At 33.0% G+C, this 16,982-nt stretch overlaps 2 protein-coding genes across 2 annotated transcripts; one reads left to right on the top strand and one right to left on the bottom strand.

Annotated features, from left to right (window-relative positions):
• Positions 1-313: 313 nt before the first annotated feature.
• LOC108205816 (arogenate dehydratase/prephenate dehydratase 1, chloroplastic) lies at positions 314-6,891 on the bottom strand. The gene is made up of 11 exons (XM_017375901.2): positions 6,370-6,891; positions 5,498-5,565; positions 5,330-5,422; positions 5,045-5,245; positions 4,588-4,668; positions 4,151-4,246; positions 2,802-2,879; positions 2,642-2,731; positions 2,499-2,566; positions 1,637-1,718; positions 314-674 (listed from the first exon to the last, which is right to left on the bottom strand). Exons 1-11 carry the CDS (start codon positions 6,638-6,640, stop codon positions 618-620), a joined length of 1,185 nt encoding a protein of 394 aa, XP_017231390.1. The 5' UTR covers positions 6,641-6,891; the 3' UTR covers positions 314-617.
• A 4,288-nt stretch (positions 6,892-11,179) lies between these two features.
• On the top strand, positions 11,180-15,295 carry LOC108206431 (uncharacterized protein C57A10.07). Its single transcript, XM_017376736.2, has 3 exons — positions 11,180-12,150; positions 14,552-14,676; positions 14,885-15,295. Exons 1-3 carry the CDS (start codon positions 11,559-11,561, stop codon positions 15,200-15,202), a joined length of 1,035 nt encoding a protein of 344 aa, XP_017232225.1. The 5' UTR covers positions 11,180-11,558; the 3' UTR covers positions 15,203-15,295.
• The last annotated feature ends 1,687 nt before the right edge of the window (positions 15,296-16,982 follow it).

Here is a 16,982-nt window from a genome sequence, read left to right as displayed (position 1 = left end):
TGTGTTTTTTTTTTCCAAAATGGACAGATAAAAAGGGACGGAGGGAGTATTTATGAAAAGAAGGTTAACCAGACGATCATTATATCTTTCGTCTGGGGACGGAGGAGTAAAAAGTAAATTTTGACTCCTCGTACCCATATATACCCATACGGCCATACCTGATAACCATCACTATGGAAAACACACGACTTACCTTTTGGGTTTGAGGTGCGAGTATCGAATAAATGACCCAAGAAATCATATATAGCTCATATGTCAGGCTGTCAGCTATATATTTTCTGCGTCCTCAAAATTATTAAGCAAAAAGAAAAAGTAACTTTGGGAATATATCATTTTATGAATTGTATTACGAATCTAAAACAGGGACTAGACTCGAGAGTTGTTGGTTCTCAGTTTATGCTAACTTCTGTAGTACAGATGCACCTCCATAATGAAGGCGAAAAGAATATGGCCCAAAAACCAGATAATCCAGCAAGCAGAAATCCCTACATTGCGGAGGTTTCACCAAATCCAAGACAAGATCTTTCAGTAATTTGCTGTACGAAGCAGAGGATCTAATGTACACTACATACAACCTTTTCTTGCAGTTTGGGAAAGAATTGCGGTAATTTAGTCATTTATAGAATTGTATCTATTGGATAGCAACCAAGGACCCGGATAAACTTCGCAAACTCCTGCAAGTATATATATACACAGAAATAAATATATAGACAAATCACAAACCATAGTCCTGTCACATGCATTTTTATAGAGGATAGATAGTGGAAACAAAAAGATATTCCGCAGATATATGATGAAGTAGAAAAAATTAGAATCAAGTATTTTGCAAACTGGCAGAGCACAACATAGAGTCCACAGGAGGCCACCAGCATAATATAAGACATTTATTTTCTCATTGGCATAAGGGTCTAACAATTAACCTATACATAACATAAAGGCCAACCCAGAAAGTGCGTTATGAAGCTACAACTATTTCCCAACAGATGAAGATAACTGAAATGTTTCGTTCTACTAATGTATTACCAAATCCAAAGGTATTGGTCATGCTGAATTACTAAATTATATTGGCAGAGCTACAAGAAGCATCTTCCTGCTGTTTTGAAACAAGATACCTAAGCAATTTTTTGCAGCCTGCAGTACAGAAGGCTGTTAACAGGCCACATTCGTTCTTTTCTTACATCACTGATATAGATAAGTAAGCTTTTTATATCAAGTGGTAATGTAGGACCTTATCCAAAAATAATGACACTGCTGATTAGTTAATTTCAATAAACATGACATCCTACGAGCAATATCCCCTCCAGTATAATAAAGTTCATTTGAAATTGGTTATTACACTTAATGTGTCCTGTTTCATAAATTATCCAGAGTTATAACATAATAATTAATTTAATTGGCATGCGATAAATCGTAAGCTAGTTTTCAGTCCTGCAATGAGAAATAGAACTATATTGCATCCTTAACATGCACAAATTTGATAAACATGGCATTCTTTTCTAAATATGAATTAATATAACAAAATTCAATCCGCAGCATGCTGAAGCCTAGAAATATTAACATCAGCTAATACTTCTGCAATGAGTGAACTATATATTGAAAGTAAGAAAATAAAAACATGCCACATATTAGGACGGACCTGCAGATGTCCCAAAGCATATTGAGCACGAGGCTCCGCCATAGAAGCTTCAAAGTCGATGTAAAAGAGATAGTCAAAGTACCTGAAACCAGAAATAGTCCAAAATACTTGATAAACAATTCCAATCAGAATATTTTAAATTTTCATGCAAGTGTTTAAGTCTTAAGAACAAGTTCATAAATATGAAACAAATTAAAATTTTAAACTAGTGAACCTTTGTACATACTTTAGTTTTTACTTTTTTTCAGACATGTTTAGACCTGTATATTGCAAAACAAGCTGATACAGAACCTTAATAAACATACTTTGAGTTTTTGGGTTGTGAAATTTTGTTAAACTCGGCCTGTCGGCCAGAGGTACCAGCTTGCAAGAAAACATTAGTTGACTGAAGATCTAAGTTATCTGCTATATATATCACTGAAAATATAGCATAGCATTAATAAAGCCGACGTGAGAATACACAATATTGGCAGAAAAGGAGTTTTCGGTAAATTGAGAACTTGAGATTACTGGTATATTGCAAAAACAAGCTGATCCAGAACCTTAATAAACATACTTCGGGTTTTTCGGTTGTAAAATTTTGTTAAACTTAGCCAGAGGTTTCAGCTTGCACGAGAACATTAGTTGACTGAAGATCTAAGTTATTTTCTATATATACCACTGAAAAAATAACATATTATGAATAAAGCACATGAGGATACACAACATTGGCAGAAAAGGAGTTTTTGGTAGATCAGGAAATTTTGATTACTAGTATATGTTACTTTCATTCAATTATATAGATGGGTAACCATGGATCCATGATCGTGTTTGCTGTATCTACAATTGTAGAAATCCATCCTAAACAAAGAAAAACACTCACTTGGCACTCCCCTTGTTACTGTCATCCACAACTCGTAGCGGACGCTTTCTCTGGGGGCGACTTTCGATCTGAGAGTAAGCTATATTAGATAATTTACAGCATTTTCCTATAAAAACCAATAATTTGTTTTTACTTATAAGTACCTTTGATAAATTAATTTCTCTTAGCGCAAACACTGCCAAGGCTTTGAATAATATCCCAGGGCCTTCTTCAAGAGTGAAGACGATGCTTGTCTTGAAAGAAAACAATAATTGTTTAACTTGCTCTAGCAGATGTACCTAAATAATATGTAAATATTTATACCTTGTGGGGTTTCTCAGTTCCTGGGATAATAGGTTCCCTGGCAAGTATCAGGAAACGAGTAATATTATCAGACTGATCCTGCACGTCACAAACAAGATTTAAAACCGCATAAATATATAATCACAAGGACTGGAAATGAATACTGAGGAAACAGTGAGCTTAGTAGTCTAGTGATACTTGTAAAACATTAAAGGCTCAGAGTACCTTTTACCTGGGTATATTAGTGTTTTTTTTATACATAAACCCCATACAAACAAAAAACAGAACACCCATGATCTTACAGTGGCATTCTGGAGTTTTAACACCTACATACTATAACTATGAATAATTGGGGTAATATAGAATGATTCTATATCATTCCCTCGTCAAATTCAGCGAAAACATGAAACAGAAGTTGCATGAATTAATGTCACACGCAATGGTGAAACTTGCCAGGTAAAAAAAAGATCAAAATGGGACTTGTGTCTTGCACCAGAACCATGTCAAATGCTGAATGGTTTCTACTTCAGAATAACATACTCATCTTTTAAAAAAAGGAGGCATAAGCATCTGCCTTCAACAACTTTTAAAAAGATATTCACTGGGAAGCCTACGAGAGTTTTATAAAAGCAAACTTTCATTTATTTTTCCCTTGTGTAAGAAGTAAGAACTACTCTGTCCATCAGGAGGGCAAATAAAAGCTTAAAGTCCTAGCAAATCAATTGGAATATGGTACTATGTTCGGTAATTTAAAAATGTAGTACTATTTAGATAGTCGCCACGGGGGAGAACTAGAGGAGAAACATAAAATTTCTTCCTAAAAGTGCAACAGAAGAAAGGGCAATATGTCAGTTCAAATCACCTAATCAGTAGTCTTAGCTAAAAAAAACATTAGCATCCCCCATAATGAACAAAATTTAAGGTGCCTTCATCTTTTGTCACCAATTTGTCAAATATAGCTACAAGCTGCAGTTGTGCAAATCTGACTTGAAAATTTTCATTTTTAAAAAAGAACAATGTTAACTGAATTTAGTCAAAGATCTACTATATATAACTCTAACTCGACAATGTCAGGTGATTTATATCAACATCACTAGAAGTCTAGAATCATATAGTGATGCTGTTGACTTAACTTAAGCCTGAAAGAAATTAGATTGTAAAAGGTGGGGAAACCTGCCTCACCAGCAATGCCATCATAGTATAGAAGTCTATATTGTTTTTTTATAACATAAGAAATGTACTACTTGCCTAATTATACATATTTGTCAAATGGATTTTTAGTTATTAAAAATAAAACTTTTGACAAGCAACCTGTTACGAAATCAACATGATGCACATAAAAATCGATGTAAAGAGATACAGAATATTACCTGCATTCTTTCGGCAAGAATATCAAGCCCATATATTTCTGCCGCTCGGGAACTTGCAACAGCTCCAGTATCTCGTATGCCATCAGCAGCTATAACCTGTCCCCAGTTTAATACTTCATATAACAAATCAAGGTCTGTTTCATAGTATTTTACAGATTACATGTTAGGCCTATTAACACGTACTATAGGCGAGCGTCGGGAAGCAGAGAGGTTAACAGTCTCTATTTCTGTTGCGGGTAGTTTAGTTTTTTACTCACCTACCTAGGTTTTTGTTATTACGCATGAGCCATCAGGCTTTAGAAGGTTACCATTCATTTATCATGATAAAATGTAGAGAGTAGATCAAGGAGAATTAGGCCTATCTTTTAAATTACAGGTCCTGTTGTCATCATATTGTATTTCTACAATAGAGATATCAATTTAGATCTCGGCATTACCTGAGCAGCACCAGCGGTATCATCATAACTGACTCTGACAACACCCAATTTGTTTAATGTCATCTCGCATTGATCCAACGCCTGAAATTAAAGTCAAGACACTTTACATACTTTAATAAACATCAGCACAGCATGATAGCATCAGAAAATTGGATATAAATCTGGTCCATATACATTGTTCAGTCCAGATAACTTATTGACTAATATTCAGATAAACATATAGATATCATGAAGGGACTTGCAATTAAATATTTACCAAAAACAAAGCTAACAAAATAGGTTACCTCATAAACAATTTTTACTCCTTACAGCTACCGGTTATTTACGCCAACAGTAAGACGCAAACAGTCTATATACACAAGAGCATTTATTTATTACTCGATTTTCCTCTTTACTTCACTAGATGTCTGTATATATAAAAACAATAAAAAGAACATGTCATAGAAAATAGCTCAACCTGAGGGTGGCTTAGAACACGCTTTAGATCCTCCTTCCTGACCCCGGGCAAGCCTAACAGACAATGGTTAACAACTAATTGCACTTCCCCGACTATGTGTAGCCTATGCCGAAGGAGCAAGTCATAATTTCGATGAATGCTTCCACCTACAGAATTCTCAATAGGGAGCACTGCTTTGTCCACTAACCAAAGCTCAACTGCCTGCAATATAAAATTAATTAAAAATATAGTAGGAATTTATACTTGCTCTACAAAGTCAAGAAAAATATATTTAAAACAATTGACCTTGAATGCAGCTTCAAACTGGTCACACGGGACAGTCTCGCACTTTGGATATGCTTTAAGTGCAGCAGCCTCGCTATATGCACCTGGCACCCCCTATGCTAAGCAACAAGACAAAATAAGCATAACATGACAAAATACAGACACAAAATGTTACAGAGTGAAACTTACTTGATATGCAACCCGCACTTTTGAACCGTCATTAGGAGAAGAGGTGAGATCTGTTGCAGTGAGTGGTTCTGCGATTCATAATTTTCCCGAGTAAGTAAGTTGTAGAAGAATTTATAGGGGACAGAAGAAAAACGATACAAATAAAAAGCATTAGATTGTATAATAATGTCTCCTCCAACTTGGACAATAGGAAAGAAGTATACTAGATACACGTGACACCATTTCACATTATTAGGCTTCCTTAGCGCCCGTTTGAGTTATAATTATTTGTTAATTCAAGTTATTTCTGACTCGATTGGCAATGTATAACTTACCAAGTAGAATAAAATCACAAATAATACAAAAGATAGAATAAAATCACGAATAACACTAGAAACCACGTAGTGAAATTTATAATTTTTGTTAGTCGAGTTACAGACTTATAACAAGTCACTGATAAAGGAACCTTTTTACTACTTTTTAAAATCCTACTTAACGTGATTTTACTTTCAAGCTTTTTTTTTAATTAAAATTAATTTGGACAGAAGAGTTGATTTTGATTTACAATATATCTTATAAACAGTATTCTAAGCTAGCATCCTAAAAAAGTTACTAGTCCAAAACCGCAACAATCATTATCAAACCATATCTAATCACCCGTAAAAAAATCCCAACAAGCACTATCAAAATCATATCAAATCACACTTACAACCATCATACACAATAAAAAACGACATCAAATCACACACCCAAAACCCCGCCAAGCATATCAAAATCATATATTAACAAAAACCCAAAACCCCAACAAGCATTACCAAAATCACACTTTAACAACCCAGAATGCACCAAAAAAATATAACAAGAATCGAAAAAGGGTGAAAAGTCCAGCTCACTAGGAAGAGAATTCAAGTCCTTGTGAAAGCCAACAGATTGCGAAAGCTGAGAGACATCAATTGAGTCGAGGGGTTTAGTCAATGGCTTGTCATCTTCAACAGGGGTCTTGGCTCTTTGAGCTGACAAGGCACTAAAACACTCCATTCTTGCATACCCAACAAAACGACACCGTTTAGCCCCAACCAAATCAGAAACGCCACCCAATTGAGAGAAAGAATGCTGGGGGGAATGATTGGCACAAACCCAGATGGGAACAGTCTTCAAAGACATTTTCTTGGCGTTCTATAAAAATCTGTGTGTTTCTCTAGAGAATTAGTGAGTTTCGAGGAGGATTCAAAGTGTACATTGGAGAGAAATGGGAGAGGAGGGTAGGTAAGCGGAGCGTTGAAAGAGAGGTGTAGTGAGACGGCGGGTAATGATGGAGAGAGACTTGTTCGAGAGAGATGGGGAGAGAGATTTATAGGGGAGAGAGATGACTAGTTTGTTATGTGTGCGCGACTACTCTCGGTTTTCTTTCGTGTAACGGGCCAATATATATACACACATCATGTGTATAGATTGACTACTACTGCGTACCAACGATGACACAAGCATGGACTGAATTATCCATTTGTCAATTGTGATTGTATTAATCAAAAATGATTGTTACTTGTAGTTTGTGATGTTTTAAGCCCGTCGATTAATCAAAATATTCACTATTTTTGTATCACATCGATCGTAAGAGACGGTGATCTCCATCAATACTGTTTACTTATTACAACTCTGTCGTTTAAAAGATATATAAATTATCACAAAATACTGATTTTCGTGATTTGCTGATTTGATAATATCAATCACCGATATATAAAAGGTCGTGAGTTTGATTATTAGTCCGGTTTCATGTGCTATGAATTTGTAGAAATCGGAAAAGTTGTCGGTATTGATAAAGAGACCGTCATTGTTATGATTAGGTATATTTTCCGTCCGATTAAACGATACATTTTGACGGTATCAATAAAGAGAAGATCATTGTTGTGATTAGATACTTTTTGTCTGGTTAAACGATACACTTTACCGGTATCAACGAAAAGCCAGTCATTGTTCTGATTGGGTATTTTTTTTTGTCCGATTAAACGATATATAAATAATCATGAAATACTGACTTTCATGATTTGTTGGATCAAAGATCTCAATTATCGAACAATCAAATATAAACTATTTTTATATCAACCAGTGACTAATCAATATACGAATAGACATGAATTCTATCATTAATCTAATTTCATGTGATATATTTGTAAAGATTTAAAAAATCGACGAAATTAATAAACAGATGATCATTGACTATATATATTTCTTATGTATTTTGTTATTTCTCAGCGAGATGATAAATAAAAAATAATCATTTATTGATACAAATAATTAAATATATGATCATAATGATAATGGGTTAACAAAATTAAATTAACAGTGAAATATATATACGTGTGTGTATGTGTGAGAGAGAGCGCGCGCGAGAAAATAATTATCTATTAAAGATTAAATCTGCGGCAACATAATTAATTAGGTAAAGTTCGATAAATTTGATTCAAAAAAGTAGAGAAATATTTGTAATCATTTGTCTGCAAAAGAAAATTATGGTCTACTATTATCTGTTAACATTAAGTTGAATTCGGTTAGTTTTCTTATCTTTGATTAATTTGTAAATAGTGTTTTGTTTTTTTTTTGTTTTTTTTCTGATAGACATCTAGCATAACATAGTTGTGTTAATGTAACGTATTTTTGTATTTTATGAAGGACTTTAGATTTGTAAAATACGTTTTCAGTTACACTTACTAACATATATTATAAATATTGAGAAGAAAAAAAAGCATATTCAGTTATACTAAAGTAACGTTTCTGATTATATTAATACGAATATAATTTGATTATATTAATACTAATATAACGCATTTGATATATTTTATTTTTATCTTTATAAACATGATATGAATATTAAATTTTAACATAATAGCAGAATAATTTGAATTTGAAATCATCAAACTTTAAATATAACTACATGCCATTTTATTAACGAAAGAGACAACGGAAAATCTAAATAGGTCCTATTTATGTCTAAATATTGATCAATCAAATAATGTGGACTATATTCTGTCATTTGTTAGCGAAATGTGAGTATATGAATATTTCATTCTAAAGATTCAATTTTAAGTTTCCCATACCCACTACAAATGAATTTCTCATTTCAAAAATCTACTAGTAGCAGTATTTTCATGTGTAAAATTCCCATACTACTCTACCTCATAAATTTGATATGAAATCCCATTCAAGATTGTTATTTTTTCAAGGAGCGTGAAATTTAATGTCTCAAATTTATTGAATTTATGGAAGAAAGAATAATGGGCCGTATTAATGTTCATGGTTGATACAGCTCTTGTCTGCGATTTGGGCACGTATTTCTACAAAAACATCCCAGGCTTGATTGAGAATGACAGCTCGTTATTATACTGCGCAACTTGAGTACTATGCACTTTCAACTAATGGGCCCAATCACATGTCATATTTAATTTTTAGAAATACACCAATTATAAAATTACATGGACGGTAGGCAGAAAGCGCATAATACTCCCTCCGTCCCACAATACATGTCTCTTTTGGAAAAATTTTTTGTCTCACAATACATGTCTACTTTTAGTTTTCAATGCAAATATATTGCAAATATTTCAAAATTACCCTTCTTGAAAGTTGTATAACAATTAATGTAGGTTGAATAAGAGTCTACATTCATGCATTTATTAGGGGTAGAGGTGAGAAAATTTTATCTAATCAATGCTTTCTTAATATGCGTAATTTTTTCAAAAGAGACATGTATTGTGGGACGGAGGGAGTATTTTTTATGTTTTTATGTATTTTACTCGTGAATGGTTGAAGATTCTTTTCATTGGTCTGAAAGACGAAGTTAATTAGTAACATTTGTTAGGTGTTGACTTGAACTGAGGGTATTAGGAATTTTCTGTGAGAATTTTCTGAAGAATAACGCAGAAAGAAATTCCAATCAAAATTGGTCACCGATAAAAGCAATACCTACGAAATGTAAACTAAAATACTAGTCTCCCAATATCGTTTGGCGGGTAGTACGAGGAATCATGGGTATGAAATCAATCAAACTCATACCTAGTGTTTGGTTGGATTTCTTTTTATTTTCGTACCCATACCTCAAACCTTCAGATTATACTTTTTAAAACCCAAGTGGAGAGGTGGGTGTGAGATGTTGGTATGGGTATCGGTAGTAATATTCTTTTCTTATATTTTGAAAAAATATTACTCCCTCCTTCCCATTTTAATTGTCCACTTTGCTCAAATCACACATATTAAGAAAAATTAAATATGATATGTTGTTATCATTGTTATGCATTAATTATACAAAAACACTACTAAATTTTCATTCATTTTGTTAAAAGTCAACATAGTTTGCATTGTAAATCATGAAAATTGTACATGCTAATAAATGTTAACATTGAAACTTGTATAAAATTGTATTGGACAAAGAAGTAGGACAAATAATATGGGAAATTTTTTCTTTGCAAAGTGGACAATTAAAATGGGAAGGAGGGAGTACATAATAATAATAAAATATTTATATATACAAATAAATGTTATTAATAATAGTATAATATTTATAAATTTTTTTTAATAAAATAATTTAATTTAATCAATAACATGATTATATTTTAAATTAAATAAATTCATTTCAACACTCAACCAAACACAAGATATCAAGAATGATAGCTTAACCACATACCATCCCAAACCGATTCTTAATTCCAACTCGACACCGCTCCACAAACCAAACCACCTCTCAAAGGATTCAGCACATTTGCATTCTAAATTCATGGTAAATTTTAATATTTTAATTTTAATATTGTCACTTTTTGTACAAATAAAAATTATTTGAAAGTCTTTAAATAGTTTGAACACTAGCTATGGCTTTGTCGACATATGTGTTTTTTTTTTGTATACTTTGACTTGTAAAAGGTAAATAAGTTTCATTCGGTTGACCAATCTATATTTTAAAGTAAGATTTTTAATATATTTTCTTATTTTTTTATTATGATTTAGGTATTTTTTACAGATAATAATAATAGTTTTTTGCTGAAAATCATATGAAAAACTGTCTGGCAAATCTGAAAACACCTTTTTTCGAACAATAACTTCTAGCTAAAATGATGTTTTTTCTAAAAGCAGGTATTCTTATAATTTTAGAAAAAGTTGTTTTTCAGTTTTGTAGGAAGTTGTTAGAGACTTCGCTATCAAACCTCACCAAAACCAAAAGTGTTATGTTTTATATTATAACTCATAATAAGCACATATTAAAAGAATTATTGAACAATTATATGATTCTCACAATTGCATTTTTTTACCGACACTTTTTCAAAACGCACAATAAATTTTAAAAGCATACCCTTGGTCGACACAGGTCGACCAACCCATTAACATAACCAGAAGGTATTAATCAATTTTAACGTTAAAAAAAATCAGTAAATTGATGTTATAGAAAATTCTAATAAAAAATTATTAACTGATATATGTGATCCTAATTTCCATATATTATTGATAATAATACTATTATTATTCTTATTAAATTAAATTAAATATCTTTAAATAATCAATGTGATTGATCTGTAATAAATTGATTAATCGCCTGCAAATACATTGTTTTAAATGATTCACGAATAAAAACCTCTAATTGAGAAAAATAATATTACGAGAATCTACAGAAAATTAAAAATTAGAATTTTGTAAATACCTGGCAAAAACTGAAAATTCAGTGAAGCCCGAGTCAAATTCCAGTGATGAACAACGTGCAGAAACCCAAAATTGCGTTGATTTGATTCATTACATTTTTCTCCAGTGACACACTTCACGTTTCTCTGCAATTCAGGGTCAGTTTCAGATATAGATATTATTGTATCTATACTATATCTGTATCTCTTTCTCATCACTGATATTTTTGTAAATTAACAGTCTTGACAAGATCTTTTCTATGTATATTTGATTTATTTTCAAAAAGTTTAGAACTTTGAATCTCCCATTTGAGAAAATTGTGAATTGTAGATCTTGCCATCTTGGTTGTGATAATTCTATGTGGGGATGCTTCTTATGCATTTTCTCTGTGTTTTAGCAATAGCCCATTAGGCGGATTTGATTTATGATGCTAAATCAATTTATATCTGATAGTCCTAAGTCATTTCGAGCTTACCCTAGAGGTGAATTTGATCTTGAATCTGGAACAGTTAGGAAAACAAGGAAACATAAGAAATCAAGATTCCATCCCATGAGACTTTTTAAGAATTTAGGTAGTAAAATTAGGTATTACTATAAGCTGCACCCGTACGTTGTTTTCTTTATTATAGTGGCGTTTGGGCTTGCGGTTGTGTTGGTACTATCTTTCTATGAGACGCGGTTTCGTGTAGTTGGGGATTTTAAGAAAGTTGAGGTGGAGTTAGGTCAGTATCCGTTTGATAAGCTTCGGAATCTTGTAATGGTTGCTGGACATTCTGTATATACGAGTAGTAGTTGCGAAAAGGTTGATAAGGAGAATTCTTGGTTTTTGGAGTCTTATCAGAACCATCCTGGCCAGGCTGCTACGTTTGTCAGGCATATCAAAGACGGGGTCGATATTACAGCGAATGATGATGAGGCTTTGCTCTTGTTTAGTGGAGGTGAAACTCGGAAAGATGCTGGACCTCGTAGCGAGGCACAGAGTTACTGGACGGTTGCTGAGTCCAAAGGATGGTTCGGTGAGTTACTGTATTTTTTATTAGAACCATGTTATCAAATCAAATCAAAAATTTAATGCAAGATATATGATTTGTACTCGTGCTGGCTAGATCTCTATATATGGCTAAAAGTTCTACCGCTTTATTACTTTGATGCCTGCATGTTTTTTTTATATGCGCTCTTATTATATATTTTTGGTCGAGAATGTAGCTCGTGGGAATAGATGAAAAACTCCACCCGGCAAGTCCCTGTTCAATAGCTATTGAAATTAGGCTCCAGTCCTGGATAGTGTGAATGACTATTAGATTTACACTTGTTGTGCACATGATATTAAGAATGATGCCTCACCCCATATTGCCTCTACCTGTTTCCCTATTCCAACTCCACACCACTTTGCGAACTAAACAACCCCCTTTTGGTTCGAGTCTTGTAAAAATAATTGTACTATTAAGGCCTTAATGGTATAGATAAATAAATAAGCTGTATGCTTGTAGTTGGGAGTCTTACATAATTTGATATATGTGATATAGTTATTTACTTTACTTATGTGTACACCAATAAATAAATAAATTTTCTGTATGCTTAGTGGGAGTTTAAAAGGTTTTATGTTGTTGATTGTCTTGCAACATGGTGATGCCTAACTGCCCTGCAGGCAGTGGTGGCTGCAGAGGGGTTTAGGGGCACTTGTCCCTTGTATAATAATTTAGTTGTTTACTACCATAATTTTGGCAAAGAATGGTTGTCTGCCTCCATTTGATCTTATTATCAGTACTAAATGTTGTAAGCTGCTTTGACATCATTTATATCACTTCTATTTCTGAGCAAAGTGTAAATGAGTTAACAGGAATAACAACACATTTTTAGCTCTTAAAATATTGAAACTAATAGAAGCACACCAACATTCTAGAGTGGTATTAAAGAAACTCATGTTAGTTTCACTGTTTCACCTTAACTTTTAAATTGGTCAGGTGTTTATTGTTAGGACTTTAAGGGCTTAATGTTGTTGAATCTCGTGCAACATGGTGATGTCTAACTGCCCTGCAAGCAGTGTGGCTACAGAAGGGTTTGGGGGCGCTTGTCCCTTTGAGAAACTTAGCTGTTTACTTTTATAATTTTGACAAAGAATAATTGTCCTCCTCCATTGATTTTATTTATCAGTACTAAAGTTGTAAGCTGCTCGGCATCATTTATATTACTTCTATTTCTGAGCAAAGTGTAAATGAGCATGACTATCTCTTAACAGGAATAACAACACAATAGCAGCTCTTAAAATGTTGAATCTAATAGGGGAATACTGACATTCTAGAGGGGTTATTCAAGAAAGCATATTGACATTCTAGAGGGTTATTCAAGAAACTCATGTGAGTTTCACGGCTTCACTTTAACTTTCAAAATAATCAAGTGCTAGAAAACGGTAAAAATAAATAAATAAATGATTGTTAGATTATTTTTCTGGTTTTCAGGATGCCTCCTATCAGGATTTTTTTTTTTTTTTGGGGGGGGGGGGGGGGGGGGGGGATCCTTCCTAGTTCCTCCTTTCCGACTTTTTTTGAGTGGCCACTGCTTACAAGTGCCTAAAGAATTTGTATTTCAAGGTTATGTCTTTTCATTTTTCTTTTGCTCTGGAAATAACAAAAATGTTATTTCCAGAGCCCATTTTTTATTTCCAGAGCAATTAAGCATGAAATGATCAAACTATCCCTGCATTAATTTTTTCAAGAGCTTTTTATTGTATATGCAGGGGGTGGTTATGTCTTTTCATTTTTCTTTTGCTCTGGAAATAACAAATGTGCTCTGGATAGTGGATATAACATTTTCCGTGGTTAAATGAATATCCAAAAGTGCTATGACTAATAACCATGAGTAATGACTAGTGATTGGTGAAGATTACAACTTTTGTATGATCCAATATAGTTAAGGCTGTGGAAATTGCAATTGTGGTCAGATGTCTTTAGCTAGCCCACTCTTCCAGCAACCTTACATTAATAAATGCGCTTTCTCGGCAGTTCTCCCTTTTTCTTTCTTTTAAATTTGGCAAATTTATCTAGATGGAGAGAATGCTTTATTCTGACAATGCTCCGGACCTTATAATTTCTTCTGCAGTAAAAACTCCTTTAATTATATATGTCTGCTAAACAAAGGAAAGCAATAGCAAAGAAGTAAACCTTGTGTTGATCATTCTGGTTCCTTGTATCTGTTTCACTCTTGCACATGGTATACCTGAGTTCAGATGTTACTTTACCAATTTATGTGTTTCCAATTTAGAGAGTGACAATGCACTTAAGTGTGTTCCATTATAGCAGATGAATGCTTTTTTTGGGATATGCAACTTGAATCCACTAAGAATACTTGTTAGCTGTTTGTCTTACATTTTCCTGATTTAAATCTTATTTTTGTCTTTTAAATCTAATCTTTGCATAGGCAAGCCAGAGGCTGTAAAATGGAGGGCGCTAACCGAAGAGCATGCAAGAGACAGTTTTGAGAATCTTCTGTTTAGTGTGTGTCGCTTCCGGGAACTAACGGGATCATATCCACATAATATAACTGTAAGTTCGCAAGTACATTATATATTATTGTTCACACCATCGGTGTAAACTACATCTTAGAACAGGTCAAAGGTTAATATGATATTATGTTATAAACCAAGAAACTAGAAAAATGCATAGAGATGTTCTTACATTACTACATATTTCAAAATTTTAAGTGATAGTTGATCCCTTACAAAGTCCAAACCAATGCCCATGTGAAATTCAGGTTGTAGGTTATGATTTTAAGGAAGAGAGATTCAAAGATTTACACCGCTCTGCAATTGGATTTCCGGAGACTAGATTTTTCTATGCAGGAACCCCGGCATCACTGACATCAAAAGAAGCAGCTTTGAAAGGCGAAGCATTAGTGAGGGCTCAATTCCTAGATGATCCCTTTGGATGTTCAGGTTCACTTCATCGTAAGAAGATCGGTCGTGATCCCTTTCATCGTTCAATCCCTTATCCAAATGGATGCCCTGAAATCAAAGGTTTGTTTGGATATTGTGGAAAAACTCCATATCATGGCTACCTTCCTTGGGTATAACGAATTATATACCTACTTTTTGAACAATTATTAGTACTCAAATAAACAAAAGACTTATCTTTTTACAAAATAATAGATTATACATTTTCTGTCTTTGCTAGTTCAATTTATACAGGTACTAATACCATAATAATGGAGGTGTTCTTCTGTACCTAACCTCATGGGAACCGATGATTCGTTCTCCATTTCTCGTAATATTGGTGCACGTATTTTGATAAAAACATTATAAAAATTATACCTGTAATTCTGAAATAGCTTACATACTCCAGCCTTAGGATACATATATAATCCATAACGGATCAGTATCATCAGCTGTGTTTAGCTTTTTGAACAATATATGATGATTCTGGATCCCCAGTACCACCAGGTCTAGCCAGCCACAGTCGACAATGAAACTAGTCTGTATTATTCAAGTTTCTAAAGATTTTGTTTAACGGGTAAGATAGTGGCAGGCTACATACTACGTATCACTTGTGCAACCGAATGATCTTACCAAACTAGGGTAGCTTATTGTTGAATGTTGACAAGTCATGTATTGTTATTAGTCTTTTTCTAAAATATCTCCATCTGTAACATCTTTATCATGGTAAAGTAAACATATTCGGTACGTCTTAATCGATTGTTCGAAGATCCTGGTCAAATGTACGCAGGTAGTAAGATTCAAAAGTATAAGATGAATTTCCTGAAATATTTAGCATTGTTGAATCAGAATTGCAGTTAGAAGAAGCAGTTGTTGTAGTAGACGTGTGTTGGTCTCAGTAACGGGATATGCCAATCGAAAAAAAGAAATACAAACTTAACAGTTTATGGCCCACAAGTTTTTTACATGTCTGGCTAAATTTCTCAAAGCTGCAATTCAATTCCTGTCATATGTACAAGTAATTATTAGAAATGTATTAAGATTCAAAAAGCAGTCAATTAAAGTTATTGAAAAATATAAAGAGGCTTAGGTAAAAGAAAAGAAAAGGGGGGCTCATGAGAGATATATATAAATAAATGGTAATAAAGAAAATAAAAGAAGTTAAAACACTTACATGCAGAGAAAAGTGTATTAATGTAAAGAATTTACAATTGTGTTAAAAGGATGAAAAGTAGTTGATGAACAGGTTGAAATAAAGATAGCCACCTACATTTACAAAAATAAAAATATCTTAAGTAAGGTTAAAACATCTGAATACATCTGAATATTCAGTTGAGCGCTTTGACAAGGTGACACATGCAGGAAATTTACAATTCATACTTTAAAATATGTAACAAATATATTAGTCCAATAAAAAAATAAAGAAAAATATTATTATTATGTGTCATGTGCAAGAAAAATATTACTTCTTGTGTTTCATTCCATTATTTACAATCGCATAAAGAGTTCCACAAATATCATAAGACATTATGAAATATAAATTTATAAATAAAATTTAATATTTTTATTTAAAAAAATAAAAATAAATTATAAAATTATATTTATGTATACTTAAAAGTAGTTAAAATGTGAAAAACACCGGGAAATAAATTAACTAGATTAATAATGACTTTGTAAATGCGTCAACAAACAACACACCTGTTCCCTGTAATCAAGTCTACGGAACTGTTCTTTTACTTTATACAGATTGCGAGTCCCTTATGAAATTCGGTGGGCCTTTCCGCTTTCTGAACACCACGATACCGACCATAATTCTTCGGCTTCTTCTCACAATCCCCCTTTTATCTTTAAAAAAAAGTTGTGATGAATTTATATGAATTAATAAAATATAGTATGTATTCACGTAATTTACTCCTTAAA

The sequence above is a fragment of the Daucus carota genome, chromosome 2, assembly GCF_001625215.2.
Source record: "Daucus carota subsp. sativus chromosome 2, DH1 v3.0, whole genome shotgun sequence".
Classification (NCBI taxonomy): domain Eukaryota; kingdom Viridiplantae; phylum Streptophyta; class Magnoliopsida; order Apiales; family Apiaceae; genus Daucus; species Daucus carota.
This window is presented reverse-complemented; position numbering and strand designations above follow the sequence as displayed.